General features: G+C 43.2%; 1 protein-coding gene across 1 annotated transcript in view; it reads right to left on the minus strand.

The window, feature by feature from the left end:
- The window catches only part of PPP1R13B (protein phosphatase 1 regulatory subunit 13B), a 74,797-nt gene that overhangs the window by 39,264 nt on the left and 15,872 nt on the right, over nt 1-19,661 (minus strand). Inside the window, exon 2 of the mRNA XM_080931977.1 lies at nt 317-464. Coding sequence (XP_080788103.1) covers nt 317-464 — 148 coding nt within the window. The remainder of the gene's footprint in view (nt 1-316; nt 465-19,661) is intronic.

Consider the following 19,661-nt stretch of genomic DNA (forward strand, 5'->3'; position numbering starts at 1 on the left):
AACACACCCCAAAACCAAAAACATTAAAAACAGTTGCTGATGGCCAACAAGACAAGTCAGCTAGCACCAAGCCTGATTTGAGTTTGATCCACAAAATCCGTATTATAGAAGGATAGAACTCACTCCTGAAAGTTGTCTTCTGAGCTCATAAGCACACTGTGGCACATGATCCTGCACATACCACTGAGCTATCCCACTAGTCATGTTACAGAATCGTTTCATGAGCTTCCTTCTACCAAGAATAACTGGGAGTCACAGCAACGTTTCCAACTGAGCGCACTGAGCTGAGTGGCCAGCACCGGGCAGCCTGACATACCACTTCCTCTCCACACTTCAGCCAGGTGGCAACCACCTTCTCCAGGCTCCTTGCAGAACTCCACGACATCTCGACAGGTGGTTTCTGGTGTTATAGGGACTTCTGTTAAAATCTGCTCATTGTTGCTCAAGAACACGGTTAATATCATCTGTAGAGAAAAGATTAAGGCCACAGTTTAGATTCCTCATAGAAAGAGCTTCCTAATTTTAAGTTAGCAAACACAACTGTAGGCTGGAGCGATGGCTCAGTAGTTAAGAGCACTTATTTTTCTTGCACAGGAGCTGGGTTTGACTTCCAGCACCCACACTTCAGCTTACAACTGTCCATAACTTCAGATCCAGGGGACTCAATGCCCTCTTCAGCACCTCTATGGGTATCAGGCATGTGTGTAATATATATATATATATATATGTATATATATATACATATATATATTACACACACACACACATATATATATACACACACATATACATATAAGCAGAACACTCATATGCTCATACATATAAAATTAGTTTTAAAAATCTAAAAAGAAAAATAATCACTTTGTAAGCTGTTGAAATGGCTCAGTGGTAAAGGCACTTGCTGCCAAGCCCAACAGACTCTCCAGACCTCCCTCCATATCCACACCCCAGGACATACACACTTACATCAGCATCTCTCCCCCAATACAAGTTAATTAAACAATTAAAGAAATATACAATGCAAAGATATACATGGAACAAGCTGACATTTCATAATCAGACTCATTTAAAAGAAAAAAATTTAAATGATACAATGCTTTAAAACCAAGTGGGGAGAAAAGGGTTACATTGTAAGTGAATGTTACCCATCTTGGAAAAAAACAAAAAACAACCCCCCCCCCCAAAAAAAAAACCAAACTCATTCTCTAAGGTTGCCTTTAGATCAAATGTTTTATTTTGTTTTTAAATTAATGCTTCTCTGCATATATGTATGTGCCTGCAGAAGTCATCAGAGGGCTTCCCCATTACTGGGGTTAAGGATGGTTGAGGCACCATGCTGGTGTTTGGAATATAACCCAGGTCCTCTGCAAGTGTTCTTAACCACTAAGTCATCTCTGCAGTCCTGACCATAGGTACAACTCATAAAACCATAAAACTTCTAAACCAAATAAAAATTCTAGAACTAAGCAAATATGTTTTATAACTATGTAGTTATAAAAGCCCTTTTAACTAATTAAAAAACTGAAATAATAAGAGTGATTATTCAAGCATTAAAGTAAGAATTTTACAAAGACAAAATGAAAAAATATCTGCAGCTCACATTACAAATAAGTGGCTGGGGCTGGAGAGATGGCTCACTGGTTAAGAGCACTGACTATTCTTCCCAAGGTCCTGAGTTCAATTCCCAGTAACCACATGGTGACTCACAACCATCTGTAATGAGATCTGATGCCCTCTTCTGGTGTGTCTTGCAGTTACAGTACTCATATACATAAAGTAAATAAATCATTAAAAAAAACCCAAGTAAGTGGCTAATGTGAATCTATAAAGAGCTCCTAAAATTACTAACAAAACACTACAAATGCAATTTAAAAAATTGGCCCCTGGAAATAAACTAAAACATCACAGCAAAAGAAAAACAAATGGCCTAAACTGCCAAAATATATCATAATATATTTGAAAAAGTAAAGGTTGTCTGGACTATTTTCTTTTTAACATAAAAAAGATTTGTTCACTTTGATTAAGATCTTAAAATGTAATGTTTGAAATAATTAAAAAAATATGCTTTGGGTCCAATTTAAACCAAAGATTTCTTTTACTCCGGCGGTTTTCAACCCTCCTAATGCTATGGCCCCTTAATTTTGCTCCTCATGCTGTGGTGACGCCCAACAGCAAGATTATTTTGTTGCTACTTTATAATTGTAACTTTGCTACTGTTATGAATCATAATGTTTGATATGCAGGACATCGGATATGGGACCCCCAAAGAGGTCATGACCCTCAGGTTGAGAACCTCTGCCCAGAAAACATTCCAAAGTTTTTTCATTAATCCTTCTTCAATGTTCAGAAACAAGGGGGACCGGGTAAGATGGTGCGTATCTTTAACTGCAGACATCTGGAGGCACAGATATGGAGGTCTCTGGGAGTCTCAGGTCAGCCCAGTCTGTACAGCACATTTCAGGTCAGTCAGGGCTACACAGTAAAACTCATCTCCACATCAAAAACCAAAGCCAAGAGGATCTCTGGAGAAGTCATGGAGAATAGTCAGGGCATGGTAGCACACTTCTGATCCCAGCTCTGCAGAGACAACAACCTCTGCAGCACTGGAGCTTGCTGGCCAGACAGCAGACTATGTCTCTAAAACTGAAGTGGCAGGTGAGGTGGCGTACACCTTCAGTCCCAGTACAAAAGCATTTCTATGAGTTCCAGGCCTGTCAGGACTGCACTGGGAGATCCTGCCTCAAACAAACTACAAACAACAATTTAAAAAAAAACTTAAAAATTGGAAGGCACCCCAAAGAACACCCACTGGGATGCTCTCCACACACACAGCATATGCACCCCTCACACAAAAATACTTGACACACGCATACATAGGCATGTCAACACACACACATGAACATACTTGTGCAGACACAAAAATAGAAGCACATCTACAATCCAAAACCAGGTATTAAAAAGGACATGGAGAACAGGAATCCTGTACACTCGTGGTGGAAGGGAACTGTGACACAGCCGTTTCTTACAATGTGAAGCGCAGATTAACCACATGGCCCAGGCTTCTCAGTATCCACACAAAGCACTCCACAGGAATGTTCATGGCGGTATTGTTCATTCATAACAGCTAAAGAGGAAACAACCATATCTTATAGAAGAAATGGTCTGTCAGTAAAGAAAACGTGGCCTGCCATACAACGGACTATACATAAGCGGAAGAGGCCAGAAACCAAAAACCCCAAACAAAACCCAAAACCCACACATAGCATATGGTCCTGTTTATGTCCACAGCCGTCAGATCTACTGAGACGAAGAGACTGTGTGCCTGTGTTCAGTTGGGACTGAACAGTGACAGAATGTTCCAAAATGATTACAGATGGTGGTTATGGTTCTACAGTTTTGCACACTTGCTAAAGATCACTAAAGGTTCACTTAAAAGAGGCATATTTATTTATTTTTGAGACAAGTTTTCACTATATACACAAGATTGGCTTCAAACTCACAGAAATCCACCTGCCTCTGCTGGGATTAAAGGCCATCATATCTGGCTTAAACAGGCAAAGTTTATGGCACACAAACTGTAGAAAGTAGACTCTCTAAGACTTTCAGAAAGGGCAATCAATTCTCATGTAGCACAAACCCTTGAATGAGACTCAAGCTCTCTCCTTAGCTGCTGCTGAGGGGAAGGGCTGTCCTTCGTTGCTGGTTCTCATTTCCCAGCAGGAGCTTGGCACACTCTGGAAATGTTTCTTTTAGGGCAATGGCTCTGATGAAGCTTTAGATCCATCCTACTTTCACTTTCTATCAAAAAGGAACTGTGGGATAGCAAAGATAAACAACCGGGAAGAACACATTAAACATTATGGATTTTAGCTAGTAATAAATAAGGAGCTCACAGAAACCATGGAAAGGATCCACTGAGGTGGGCACACCACCTTGAAAGACCCTTAGCTCTATGATGCATCAGAGGACTGCCTCTAAGCTCCTTCTGGGTCTGACATGTTGCACCTCTGTGTACTGACTTAAAACATCAGAAATGTAGGCTGGAGAGACGGCTCAGTGGCTAAGAGTATTAGTTGCACTTGCAGAGGACCCCAGTTGAATTCTTAGCACCCATATGTGATTTAACAACAGACTATATAACTCCAGTCCTAGGATATCTGATACCCTCTATTGGTCTCTGAAGCCTCATGCACATACATGGTATGCATACATACATACATGCAGGGCAAATACTCACAGACATAAAGTAAATACATATTGAGAAAAAGAAAAAATATGGCACACAAAAGCGTACGCAGTCTCCGGGCACATCACCACTGTCACTGCTAGAGCCCAAGGCAGCACCTCTGCTCACGCCTCACTGCATTCACTCACTCCTGCCGTTAGGTACGTGACTTTGTCTACGCGGACACGGCTCTGATGCTGGACTGGACCGCTGCTCTCCCTAACCTATCTGAAGGAGCACCATCTGCTGTCTGTCTCTTACCTGGCTCAGGGAGCTGTTAAAATGCTTGTTGTGTCTCCTGAGAACAGACGCCTTCAGCTGTGTCATCAGGCATAGAGCATGGACTACATAAATCCCCAAATTGTATGACTTTGAAGGACTGTTGAATCCTGAAGGATATGTGTTTGTCTGTCTTTTTATCTTCAAGGTTTCTTCACAAAAAGATAAGAGAACCTTTACCCCTTTACCCACTGACTTAGTCCACACAACAGAAGGAAAGTATTATTGTGAAAGTCGGAAGCCATGATTAATATAAGAACATAATTCTTGGCAGATTCCCTCATACCTAAACATCCGGATGCCTCCAGCCAAACTCCCTCATCCCACAAGGTGGCGCTGTAGGGCAACAGGGAGCAATTCCACATTCAGAGAAAAACCACTCTAAACAAGAGCTAAGTCAGATGTGGTGATACCCTCAAGAAGTTGAGGCAGAAGGATCAGCAGTTCAAGGCTGGTCCCAACTACATAGAGAATTTGAATCCAGCCGAGGCTACATGAGTCCCATTTCAATTTTTAAAAAAAGGTATAGTTATAATTGGGAATTGATCATGTTTTAAAGGAAGAGTTGGCTTTGGTAGAGTGATGAAAAAAATGTCACGGTAAATAAATATGCGAGCCTAAAAATGCATATTAATCCCGGCACTTGGGACTGTAGTTCAAAAGCAGGCTGGTCTCTTGAGTTCGAGGTTCGAGGCTATCCTGGTCTACAGAGCAAGTTGCAGACAGCCAGGGCAACATAGAGAAACCCTGTCTCAAACAACAACAACAAAAATCTTTAATAAAAAATTAAATGTCACGTCTCAGGCTGATGAGATATCTGCAAAGTGTACCGGTGACAAAGAACTTGTATCCTAAAACAGAGATTTCTTAACATTCGGTATGGAAGCACACTTTTTCAAAGGGTGAATGATGTGACCATTCATCTGAGCAAAGCTGACATGTAAATGCCATGTGTGCACATGACATGTTCCTCATCACTGGTCACGGGGACCAGCTATCAGAACAAGAGCACACTAGTCACTCATCAGTCAGGGAAACAGCCCTCGAGAGTCCTGTCAACTCTGCTGTCGCTGCTTCATTTACGGTCACGGAGCAAAAGACAATGCCACAGGCACCGTGGAAGGCAGTACTAACTCTTCATTAAACAAATCAGGGCTCTGATTTGTAATCCCAGTCCAGCACTCAGGAGGCCGATGATGTAGGAGGAGTGTTACACGTTCAAGACTAGGCTGGACTTCACAGTTAAGTGCCAGGCCCGTCCAGGTACAGGGTCTCAAGACCTCGCCTCACAAAAACACCTTTACCACAGGATGTTTATCCCCACACAAATGCTTCTAACTGTTCTCAGAACTGCCACAATTTTGAAAACAACCAAGATGTTAGTAGATGAATGAATCAACAAACTGTGACCTATTCAGACAGTGAAATACTATCCAGCAGTAAAAGAATATGTGCCATCAAACCAGAAAATGGCGAGGACCTCTAACTGTAAGCTGCTGGGTAAACTAGTCTGAAAGGCTACACACACACTGTAGGATTCCAATTAAAATAGAGCCAGGACCAGCTACAGGGTTGCAAGGGAGAACAGACCGCAGGGGCTTCCAGGCCAACAAAGCTATTCTGAATGACAGCAGAAGTGTGGAACATTACACGTTTGCCACAGAACTATATGCCACCAAGAGTGAAGCCAGCATATATGCCAAGGACCTCACTCAACCAAATCATATCAACACTAGTCCGGCATTGTAATAGATGGATCGCAATGAGAGTTAATAGGTCTAAGGTGGGAGGAGCAGGAAGCAAGGGAAGAAAATGTTTCTGTTCCATGTTCCTGTATTCCTAAAAATGCTGTAAAATGGCATTTAACTTAAACAAAAACAACAGTATCCTGTACCTGGCAAGAGTGCATGTGGACATTAATGAGAGAGGGGGAGGGGGAGGGAGAGGGGGAGGAGGGGGAGAGCGTGCATGGCAGAGGGTATATATGAGAACTGAGTTACCTGATAAAATGTTTCCGAGTGGACCATGTTCAATAGGTCCTATAAAATCCAACAGTGTACACTAAAGGAGAGTCACCACACTAGAAAGTCACTGTCACCACTAGTTCCAGTCTCCTTAGTGCTAAGGGCTTTTCACAGTCTGAATTTCTGTGCTTTCTCTGCTAAGGCAGCTACTACTTTTGACATTACAGATCAGGAAAGGGGGTTGGAGAGGTTAAATAATGGGTTCAAGTCATGGAGCTCACAAAGCTAGAGAGAGAAATTCATTCACTCTGCCTGACACTCTGAACCAGTTCTCCAAACCAATTCCCCCGTGCTTCAAAATAAAAAGATACATCAGTGAAAGTTTCAATAAATAGTATATTGATCGTAGACTCTTCCCTCGCTTGTTCACATTTCAATTAGCCAGGTTATACCCAGTGTTTTTGTTCAAAATTATCACTTATTTGGCCTAAACCATATAAACTTTCTAATTAAATGTTCTTGCATTTTCAAACACTTCCATTAGGTATACCAATAATTCTCAGAATAAGACTTCCTCTGGGCTGGAGAGATGGCTCAGTGATTAAGAAGAGCACTGGCTGCTCTTCCAGAGGGCCTGAGTTCAATTCCCAGCAACCATGTTGGGATCTGATGCCCTCTTCTGGTGTGCCTGAAAACAGTTACAGTGTACTTATATATAGTAAATAAACAAATCTTTTAAAAAAAGACTTTATCTTTCTACTCACTGATAAAACTCACTGATAAAATAAAAGAGAGCTTATTCCTAAGTGTTTTTTTGCTGACTGTCCAGGATGTCTCCTATCTTACTGACAAAGTGATCCTCCTATCCTGACATTCTGAGGGACAGAGACCGCAGGCAAGTACCCCTAAGCCAGCTTTATGATTATTTTGATGGTGCAGGGGATTAGATCCAGGGCTTTATGCTGCAAGTGTACTATCATTCTACTATACCCTGCCCTGTATGTATTTTTATCTGTATTACTCATATACTGAAGAGAATTACATATGTATATTACACATAAGCCTGAACTCATACTATCATCTTAACAGCCAGAAATAGAAGTAGCCCGAACTTACAAAGATAATTTAAATTCTTCCCTTATATCTGTGTCTGCACCTGTGTGTACATGCCTATGGAGACCAGAAGAGTGGGACTACCTGATCCCATGGAGCTGGAATCAAAGGCAGTTGTGAGCCACCAGACGTGGGCATCATCTTCCTAAAGAACAGCAAGCACTCTTAACTGCTGAGCCATTTCTCCAGTCCCAACAGCCCAAACTTATAAGTGGTTGAATAACATGTAATATACTCTAAACTTAAGATTATTACTTGCAGAAAAAGAAATGAAGTGACTGTTACAACACAAACAACCCTTAGAAAGAGAGCAAATGAAGTCTGATACAAAAGTCACAAACTAGCTGGGTGGTAGTGACACACACCTTTAATGCCAGCACTTGGGAGGCAGGCGGATCTCTGAGTTGCCAGCCTGGCCTACAGAGTGAATTCCAGGACAGCAGGGGCTACACAGAGAAACCCCGTCTTAAAAATAAAAAACAAACTAAAAAAGAATAATTCTATTCATATGAAATGCCTGGAGCAAACCAGCCCATAAAGACAGGAAGCAGACTAGTGCTTGCAGGAGCTGCAGGGATGAGAATAGCAAGTGACAGTTGATAAGAAAATGGGTTTTTTTGGGGGGGGGGGAATGAAGATCCTAAACAATTAAAAAGTTGCAATGATTGTACAACTGTGGATATTTTTTAAAGCCTGGAACTGTGTGATTATGTATCAATAAAACTTACTAAAACCTATCTACTTATGCCAATTTCATCGATTGATAATTTTTCCTCAATGAAGCAGCTTTAAATATTGTAACAGGGCCTTGTATTACAGGCCCATGACCCCAGTCATCAGGAAACTAAGGCAAGAAGACTCCTGAGTTTGAGGCCAGTCTGGGATACACAGGTAGACTTTTTCTCAAACAACTAATTGTATTATTTATTTCTTTGTATTTTTCTTACTTCCTGGTAATATAAACTTACAGTAACACAAATCCTATTCTGTCGTGTCTGTAAACACTAAACTTTACTATTCATCCTTTTGTTAGTAGGAAAAAGGGCTTAAAACTAAGTCAATTAAGCTAAGGATACACCTCAGAGACAGAATGCATGCTTGGCAGGCATGGAGGCCTACCACCAGAAAAAATTACCAAAATAGTAACCTTGAAAAATATTTTTTACAGAATCTGGTATACATCTACAACACAATCAGAGCACAATTTCCAAAAGAAAGATAACCCCAAAATACCTCATCCCTTATTTTACAAGAGACTGTTAACTGTCTTTTAGCTGAACACCAACTCTTAAAAGCCATGACACTTTGGATTTGCTTTGTAGAGGTGTGAGTTACTGTTTTTAAATATTTTCACCTTAAGAAACTCGGCAGGAGTGTAGTGTGCAGCACACTTGTCTATTTACATAGGGAAATAGCCGAGCAGATGCCTTGGAGGTCAGCTACACTGGGAGCTATGACGGAACAGGGATAAGACACCATGAAATAAGGCAGACACACTGTTGCCAGAGTGGTCTGGGTAGTTTCGCCTAATTAAGGCAGCCAGTGTCAGCAACCTTCAACAGCAACTATGAACAAGATCAAAAAAACAACCAGGAAAACAAAGACTAAACGCGATTACCAGGTACATTTGTCTGTAATATTAAAAGAGGAGGCCGAAGAGATGGCTCAGTGGTTTAAGACCACTGGCTGGTCTTCCAGAAGATCTGGGTGGGATTCCGGATACCTACATGATTGCTCACACATCCAGGGGGTGCACTGACCTCTTCTGGCTCCTTTAGGCACTGCATGGGCACAGTACATCAACTGACATACAGGCAAAACATTCATACGAATAAAATAATAATAAAAGTTTGAAAATGTTAAGAGCAAAAAGGAGGGGAAGGAAGAGGTGTGGCCTTACATAAGCCTAGTTACCACCTTTAAAAGTAAAACCTGAGCCAGTTTGTGCTCTGAAGCCAACTCTGGCTTAGTCCTACTTGGTGGTTCTTCCTTTTGTGACTTTGGACAGTCTGGCCTGCCTGTAGAATTGGGTCTCCCCAGAGACTGGCCCAGAAGTTGTTGGGAGAGTTAGATGATATAACACAGCTAGAAAAAGACCTACCTCTTCAGTAAGCACTAAATAATAACAGTAATGGCTTTTTAATACTAATAAATGAAACAAGTCCTTTGGGGCTTTTGGTTGGTTGATTGGTTTTAGTTGTTTGTGTGTTTGTCGTTGTTTTGTTTTTCTCAAGACCTGTTTCTCTGTGTAGCCCTGGCTGCCCTGGAACTCGATCTACAAAACAGGCTGGCTTCAAATTCAGATATCTGCCTGTCTCTTGTCTCCCAAGTGCTGGGATTAAAGGCGTGCACCACCACCGCCTGGCTCAGGTTTTACAGCCAAACTTCTTTAAATGAAAAAATTCATTTCATATATGTAATATGCATGTAGCTATGGAAAAAACACATTTAAACTTGACTATAGGCAGTCAGTGAGTAGAGGCACTATAAAAACAAAAGCATTCAACAGCCCACGGTGCTTCAGAGAAACCTCTTCCTGAACAACAGCCACAACAGCGTAAAGCTTGGTGCCTTCAGAGTCTAACAAGCGCTCTGCCTCCAAGTCTTCAGTCTTTAACATTTTAAGTCAATGTCTCACTAAGCTGCCTAGCCTGGCCTTGAACTCCTGCCTCAGGCTCCGAAGCTGCCGGCAACACAGGCCTGTGCCTATCAAAGCAACGGTATGGACCTGACCTGAGCCCTAAGGTCTGCATTTGCTCAGGCAGCAGAGGTCCTTAAATCCTATCTTTACTGGACATGGTGGTGTATGCTTTTAATCCCACACTTAAGAGGCAGAGGTAAAGAGATTGTTATGAGTTCAAGAAAAATTCATGTACACTCATGGAATTTTATCCCAACCCCTTTTAGTCCAACTTAATAAAACATTCAGCTAATTTAAGTTTTCATCTCATTACATGGCTGTCATCTTCCAGACAAGCTGCATCATGAATGGGGAATCGCTGGATGCTGGTAGTCATGCCGTCCTACTTTTCCACAAAGGAGAAAAAGAAACATTTTCCTCAGTGCCTGTGAATCACATGCATTTGGTCCTCACAGCAATCCTGGTGCCATCAACTGAGATGTCAACTCGCCCCTCTGCTCTGGGACGCAGCTCAAGGCCGTGCTTGTTCATGTGGTGCTTCCCTCCTGTCATTGCTCACTCAGACACATTTCTTCTTTGTACCACAAATATGAGTGCCTACTATGTGCTGGGGACTGTGCTGATGAGTTAAGGCTCTGGCCCTTATGCAACTGTATGAAGGTAAGGGAAAGACATGGTAAAACACGCAATATAACAGTGGCACGCACTACGGAAAAACATACAGCAAGCAGAACAGACGGTCAATGGAGTGGTTTCTGTCTGAAAGAAGGTAGGTAGAAACTCAAAGTCCAGGCGTGGTGGTGTGTGCCTATAATGCCAGCATCCAGGAGAAGTTCGAAGCCAGTCTGGGCTACAGAAGACCCTGCTCTCTCACCAAAGCCTCACTGAAGAACGTGACAGTAAACCTTTACAAAAGTCTGAAAGAAGAACGTGCAAAGGAGAAAGTACAATAACGCCTTGAGGCAGATGAAGGCCAGGAAAGAGAGACTCCCTGAGGAGTCCACCTTTGCTGGAGCAGAGAACCGAGAAGAGCAGGAGGAGCAGTGGACACATGCCAGGCTTTCCTAAGAGCCGGGTGGGAAGCCCGAAGGACTCTAAGACCAGCACATTTGATGGACATTCCCAGCTCATTCCAGCTGCTCTGCTGAGAACAAACTCATGCAGAACAACAGACACAATAACCTCTCAATAATAAACTAGTGTAAGAACCCAAGACAGAGTCTGAGATGCAGCAAGAGAAGGTAGCTGGAGAGACTGAGAAGGATGCTCTGACAACCGTGCTAGTTGGCGTAGATGTGGATTTAAAGAGAAGAGGGATGAGACAGGGCCTTAGTGCTCCTGCTGCCAAGGTTCCCAAAGCTGTCCCTTTTGTGCCCTAGCTGAATACCATGCTGTTTTGTTTTCCATCCTATGTCCTTCCAGAAAATGTATTAAAATTATTTACCTATATTTGTTGTATATATGATGTGTGAGGTGGCACTTCAGTGTTCGTGTGCATGTGCACATGCACGTAGGTCAGAGTACAATTTTGTGGTGTTGTAGCAAGTGATTTACCCTCTGGGTTACTCGGCTGCTCAGCAAGTAGAGGTGCTTGCCACTAAGTACCAGTTCCATCCCCAGGAGCCAGACAGCAAGACAGAACTGATGCCTTCAGGTTCTCCTTTGACCTACATACACAGGCTGTAGCAAATGACCTTTGACCTACACATACATGCCGTAGCAACTAAAAACGTACACGTGCACATACACAAATATTATAACTAGATTTAAAATTACTATCACTTTGCAAACAGAAATCTGAGAGCATCTTTTAAAGGTTCTTATGCTTATTCCAAGTATCACGGCAAATATAACAGCTCAGAAAAGCTACATTTGCTCCATTAAAGCCAACTGCTTCCAGGCTCTGACTAGCCCTGTGCCTGCCAGCAGTATAGAGCGTAACAACTAGGGACAGGAGTGGAAGGGAGGGCAGCAAACCCTGCTTCATTCCACTAAAGGGCTGAGCAGAGAAGCAAGAAAGGCTCACAACCATAAAAACGCCCTTCCTTTCCCGTCACCCCAAGGTCAAGTTGCTCCTCTGTTCAATCCAGAGAAGTCGTGCAGTGCGTGGTGACAGCCATGCTCAAGAGGAATGAGCTAAGGCCACCTTCCCTTTGTCTTATCTCTTTCTCAATACTTTCTGTCTCTTCTGATCTCCAAACAGTCCCCGCGCTATTCCTGGCTCAGTACCCAGGGTGTTCTCACAGGAATCCATATTCCAACACAAAAATAAAAGGTAGCATTCATACTAGACCATTAAAAGAGAAGCACACATTTTAAGCAGCAAGTTTGAGACTATAGTATCTAGATGCTTCAACTTCTTAAAACTAATGGTTTTGTGTGTAAAAGAAATTTTTTTTTGTAATTTGAGTTAGTGACCAAGCGATTGCTTCCTTTTTTTTTTTTATCCTTTTAAAGGTGCCCAATTCAACAAAGAAACACTCAGAATTTAAATTTAATTGCTCAGATCAGCCATCAGATGTCAGAGGCAGACTAGCAGCTATTTAACCAACACCCTTTCCTCAGTTTACAGATGAGGGGACGGAAAGCTGCCCAGAGATCAACAAACTTTTCAGTAATAAACCAAGACTGTAATCTAGGTGTTTTGAATCTCAGCACAGCAAGCTCTTTCTTTCTATATTTAGAGACTTAAATTACTTAAATCTTAAATGCTAAAGCCTATGAAATGTGTAGCACAAAGCCTGACATAGAATAGTATGGGCCTGTGGCATGTACCTGCAGTCTCAGCACCAAGGAGGCAGAGGCAGGTCTCTGAGAGTTCTAGGTCACCCAGGGCTACATGGTGAGCCCTTCAAAACTAAATAAAATAGAGAGCAAAAGAGAAAAAAAAAGGAAGGAGAAAGAGACAGAGGGAGAGAGGGGGGAAGGGAGGAAAGGGGGAGGGGAGACAATAACCTAAGTTTGATTCCCAACACCTTATAACTGTAGCTCAGCTCTGAAGGATCTGGTATCCTCTTCTAGCCTCCACAGTCATTACATGCATGTGGTGCACAGACATACATGCAGGCAAAATACCCACACATTAAAAAAATTCTTTAAAAAAGTTAAAGGCCACCTTGGGCTACACGGCAAGTCCTAACTCCACATTCCTTCCACAGCATTCTCTCACACCATCCCCCTTTAAAATTATGAACCTAACAGTAACTTTGGGCACTAAGATAGTTGGACACTCTCCTGCCAGTCCCTTAAGCCACAGATATGAATTGAAATTTAAGTTGGGCTGGTTATATGGCTCAACTGTCACAAGTGCACACTACACAAGCCTGACAACTTAAGTGTGACCCCAACCCTGCAGTGAACAAAGCTAAATGTCCTGAAGATTGGTCTCCGGACCAACTGGTCTCCATATGCCTGTGCTCTCACATATATGATAAAAAAAATCCTTAATGTGAAGGGAACAAGGCTCTATTTACGACATGCTGGAAAATGAGGCAGATCACATTTTTAAAAGGCAGCCCTTTTTAAAGGGGAATGCAAGCTTGAAAGGCTTGGTGCCCACTCTGGAGCAGATTCTAAACCTAAACACAGCTCCACAAAGCTGACACTGTTCATGGTGGGCCTAGGTCTTAAGTATCTTTCAAACCTGTAAATAATCTGTATGACAACTGAACCAGGCACTCTGTAAGACTGGCAACTGCTCTTAACCACTAAGCTATCTCTCCAGCCCCAAGAATCTTTTAAGACAGGCACAACTTGGCAGGCTATTCTACCTCTCCAAGATAAAAATAGGCACCGTTGTTCTCCAAGAGAATGGGCTAGGAGGGATGGAGGGAGAAAGAAGGGGAGTGTTCTTGTGTGTTTGGCACTCAACTGAGCTCAGGTTGGCATCTGGCCTACGTCACATGAAGACAGCTAAGGCACAGACTCTAGTTCCCACCTGATGGAACCAAGATCCTACCCTCGGGGAACCAATTGGCCTAGGAAATCATCACCCCAACCCACCCATTTCTGCTGTCAAGGACATATATAGTCAAGGGGGCTTCCACACCAGATGCCATCTCCAGGAATGACCTGTACCAGCGCTGGTCCTGAGTGTCAGATCTGCTGCTGAGCGCTGTCCACATAGAATGTTTCAAGCCTGGGGTAAAAGGTTTTCTTTTCAAATAGCCAGCTGTGGTAGTCAGTATATACTTATAATTCCAACGCTCAAGAGGTTGAGGTACGTTATCATGGATGTGAGGCCACCCTGAGCTAGATACCAAGAAAACAAAGGCTGGGGGTTAGCTCCGTGGTAGAGTAGGTGCCTGGCAGGCACAAGACCCTGTGTTCAGTCTCAGACACACAGGTAAGAAGCATGTAAACGGTAAGACAGCAGTCTTTGAAAGTGGCCAGCAGAGGAAATAAAGTTTATTTTGGTTTACTGTTCACATCCAGTATATATTTCTCATACATTTTATTTTAATAACAAGGGCACAATTAGGAAAATATTTAGTGTTCAGTAATGATACACTGTAGGCATGTACCCATGGGAGCATACACAGCTATGCTTTGTTTTAGGCTATGTATTCTTTCTCTATATGACCACACCATAATTTATCGAGACGGGCATTATTACTTTACTTGACAAATGAGGAAACAAGTTCCAGATGATTAAATAATTTGCCTAAAGGTCACATGGCTAGTATGTGGCACAGCCAGATTTGAAACCAGGTTTGCCTGACTCTCAAGACTGCATTCTTAAACACTCCTACCCAGCCACAATGTGTTTTGCATGCTTCTACTATCAGGCTGAAAACACATTGAGAAAGTCTTAGCACTGACTACTGTGAGAGCATACAATAAAACAAGTGTTTGGTGCATGCCATTTTTGGGTTACTATATTCATCTTCCCCAATGGGCCACTCACCTCTCTCTCAATACCCTGTGAAATAGTTGACACACAAACCTATTTCTGGAAACAGGGATCCAACAACTAGCATAGAACTGCCTTTCACATGACCAAAGCAAGGCTTCTTGGCCTTCCTAGATCTCAGGACAATGTAACTTAGCCTGACACTCCCACCTTAAGAGGAGCCTCACCAGCAAAAGTTCTTAACATGTTTTGTTTTGAGACAGGGTTTTTCTGTGTAGCACTGGCTCTCCTGGAACTCACCATGTAGACCAGGTTGGCTCATACTCAGAGCCGCCTCCAGAGTGCTGGGATTAAAGGCGTGCGCCTCTATGCTGAGCTTATGTTTTTACACTTGCATGTTTTCAGAAGTTTACCCTCCAACCCATCTCAGCAGTGTTGGATGCACATCACTGTATAATGAGATCAAAAGCCAAACTGGTAAACTTCTGTGAAATTTTCTAAACACTAGAAAAGTGCATGTAAGTTTAGATTACACCAGGACTGAGATATAGACAGACTACAAGGGGGGGTGTGTGTCACCTTTAATATCTAAATGTCTGCTTGAGGCTCCCAGTGAGAGCCTCCAGTTCAAATCCTAAGCTTCAGATTCAGTAGAGTGCTCCATTTTGATTTGGGCACTCTCTAGCACAAGGCATCTTTGAATATTGGCCAATAACATCAAAGTATTAGAAACAAATTCTTGTGTGTGTGTGTGGGAGGGTGTCCCTATGGCAGGTTTTATCTGTGCAGTCTTGACTGTCCAAGAAATTGCTATATGGGCCAGGCTGCCCTCAAGCTTAGAGACTGGCCTGTCTCTGCCTCCCAACTGCTGGGACTACAGGAGTGTACCACCACCGCCCAGCAGGAACAATTTCTTGACATTAACAATTAGTTGTCACATAAGAAAAGTTGGCAATTCAGAAAATTTTACTTTGCAATTCAATTTAGTCATGAAGTGTAATTCTTTTGACTTTAACATTAAAAACCTGAGTAGGGATGAGAGATAAGGCTCAGCGGTTAGAGCATCTGCTGTATTTACAGAAGACCTGAGTTCTAGTGTAGAGAGAATCTCTTGTGAGCTGTATGTAAGCGTCACTTGTCAAAAAACAAAACAAACAAACAAAAACTATGGCCAATGAGCTTTGGCAGGAAACAGGAGAGGACATCCTGGCAAAGAGAAGAATTCTGGGAAAGAGTCAGGCATGGGAGATTCACCCCAAACTCTGCAGGAGACAGCGGCATAAGCCTGAGGAGAGGTAATGTGGAAGACATAAAGTAGAATAAACGGGTTAAACAAATTACGAGCTAGTCAGGGAAGAAGTCAAAGCTGATGCCTAAGCATTTATTCATATATAATTAAGTCTCAGAGTTGTTATTTCTGGGAATAAAGAGGGTGGGTGGAAAAGCTTCCAGTTACATTCAATTTCCAGCATTCACGTTGGGCAGCTCACCACCACCTACAATTCCAAGCCCAGGGATCCAATGTCCTCTTCTAGACTCCATGAGTGTCATATACACATCACCCCCCAAATACAGACAAAAATAAATATTTTAAAAGTAATTTCAAAATAGAAGATGAACTGCTATTGTTGCTACTATGTATTTATTTATTTGGTTTCTTGAGATGGGGTTTCTCTTGTGTAGCCCTGGAGTGCTGGAACTCAATTTGTAGACCAGGCTGGCTTCCAACACACACAGATCCGCCTGCCTCCCAAGTGCTGAGATTAAAGACATGCACCACCACACCCTGCTATTGCTACTTTTAATCTTATTTATATTTTTAAACGTTTTATTCTTTGTGAGTTGCACATCATACACCCCAGTCCTGCTCATCTCCCTGTCCCCTCATATCTGCCCTGTCCTTGCAACCTCCCACCCCCAAAGTGAGCCACATACAAAGTAACCAACAGCAACAACAAAAACAAAGCATAGAAGACATCTATCTCATCATGGAAGCTGTAGTGTCAGTGTGTCCCACAGTGTATCCCTCTGTCCATACTTCTTCACTTGCAAATCCTCATTGCCATGGTTCCTTATCTGGTTCAAGATCTCTGGCTTCTGTGACACCAATATTGGATCCTCACTGGGACTCCTCCCTGTTATCCCATTGCTGCCCTGTGTCATGGGCATCCTGCAGCTTTAGATCACAGGCCTGGCCCTTTCACACATCTCAACCATTTCCAGATGATATAGATTCTGGGGTGGACCTAGGTAGGGCAGCATGCCGGCTCTCCCTGTCTGCACCCCAGACAGACTGGCAGGGGCCAGCTCTCCTGCACCCCACCATCCCAGTTAGCTCTCCTGCACTGTCCAGGCAAGGTACAAGGACCGCTCTGCCAAGTGCTGCAGCTGGTAAGGGGCAGGGGGAGGAGCCTCACCTCTGTGCCCATGCTACCCCATGGCAGACAATTGGTGGGGTCAGCTCTCCCACACTCACACCCTCAAGAGCTTAGCTTGCTCACCTGCCACCAGGGCCATCTCCACTGTGCTACTTGGTTGAGGTACAAGGCCTGCTCTCCTAAGTGTTACCAGTGGTGAGAGATCAGGCCAGTTCTCCAGAGCTCCAACTGTAGTAAGGGGCAGAGCTAGTTATGCACAGCCCCTGAACATTCACATGGTCCCCGGTGGCTGTCCCAGCCAGGGTCAGCCCCAAGTTCTCTAGTGGTAATATAAACTGCTGCCACTCATAGCCAAGGACTCTGAGAAAGCCCACAGCAGCAGCTCAGGCTGGGACTTCACTGTGGCCCCAGGTGGCAGGGCTGGCCACTCACAACAGGCTCCTCCTCTCCACCCCCAAGTCTCCAGTTTCATCTCCTCACAATGCTCAGGCTGCTCTGATTCTCTTCTCTCCATCTGACCACCACATGCACATGCATTGTGGCTCCATTTGCAGGCTGGCCACTCGGCTGATGGGACCCTAGGTGACATCCTCCATCTGTGCTGTGTGGTATGGCAGCAAGCAGGTATCTATGGCCTGCCTGTGTCATGCGCTGGAGGCAGGTCTGCAGGTGATGTGGTCACCCACAGGTCTGTCTGTCTTCCTTCTCCCACTGAGCTGCCTGGTTTTGATTTGATTTGATTTTATGAGTCCTAGGCATAAGACAGCTTTGGCCACCAAACCAAGCGTCATGCTGGATGAACAAAGGACTGCCATCTGCTCTGCTCCAGATGACATAAGAACACCAACAGCGGGCTAGAGCACTGACTGCTCTTCCAGAGGTCCTCTTCAATTCCTGGCAACCACATGGTGGCTCACAACCATCTGTAATGATACCTGATGCCCTCTTCTGATGTGTCTGGAGACAATTTAAAAAAGAAAAAAAGGAAAAAAAAAAAAAAAAAAAAAAGAACACCAGCACTGAAAAGGTGTCTCTTTTGCCCATTGCTAGGAGTTATTTTTATTTTTTTAAAGAGTCTCCTTTTGTAGCTATGGCTGGTATGGAACTTACTATGTAGACTAAGATTGCCTTAAACTCACAAAGACCCTTTTTCTGTCTCCTGAGTTCTGGGATTAAAGATGTGGGTACCACAGTCAGCTGCTAATACTAGTTTTAATATATATACCATATGTGTGTGTGTGTATGTATATATATTTGTGTTTTGCCTGACTGTATGTGATCATCAAGTGCATTCTCAGTGCCCAGAAGAAGTCAAAAGAGGGCATCAGATCCTAGAAAATGGAGTTGATCACTGAACCATCTCTCCAGTCCCTACTGTTACTTTTAAAAGTGCCACTCTCCCCTCCAAGTCATACAGGGTCAGGTATCTATTCCTAGAAATTCTCCAAAAGGACAGGAAGTCAACTGGACCACAGGCTTTTCTCTATTAACAGGGATTTTAAAATATATTCGATTATACAGGTAAACACTCATATAAAATGATTAAGATTCAACTACCAAGTTTCTCGTCACTTCATGGCAAAGCTTATAATACAATATCCATGAAACATCAATAAATACTCACACAAAACAAACTGTTCTTTGTATATAACATAAACTGGGTGCATTTGCAGGATCACTCTCTATTCATTTAGGAAAGTGTTATTGAGTCCAGCCTGGCCCTGAGCCAGATTCTGGACATACAAGGTCAGAAAGACTGGCCCTAGCCTTACTTCCTCACTGGACCCGAGACCTACGAGAACAGAGAATATGAAGTTGCCAAGTGCCATGAGATCCTATGGGGAGGAGCCCAGACTCCAGGATCAGAAAAGACTTCCCAAAGGAAGCAACAAGTGGGCTGGGCAGGAAAGGGGTCTGCTGTGGACAGGAATGGGGGGTTGGACAGGCAGTGCTCCAGTTGACAGAGAAGAGAGCAAAGAGCAGAGCCAGGCGGCAAGGAGTCTGCCAAGATGGCCTTATTAGGCACAGCAGTCTGGATACACGGACCAGACATCAACCACACCATGACATCGTTATCCACCCTGCCTGTCTCACTCTGCAAAACAACACAGGGCCTCCTCTCTTGTCTTCCTGCTAAGTGGTCATCTTTTTACACTCTGATTATCTCTGCTATTCTCTCCCATTTCTTTTACAAAGAAAAAAAGTAAAA

This window comes from Micromys minutus (genome assembly GCF_963924665.1).
Source record: "Micromys minutus genome assembly, chromosome: 1".
NCBI classification, from domain to species: Eukaryota; Metazoa; Chordata; class Mammalia; order Rodentia; family Muridae; genus Micromys; species Micromys minutus.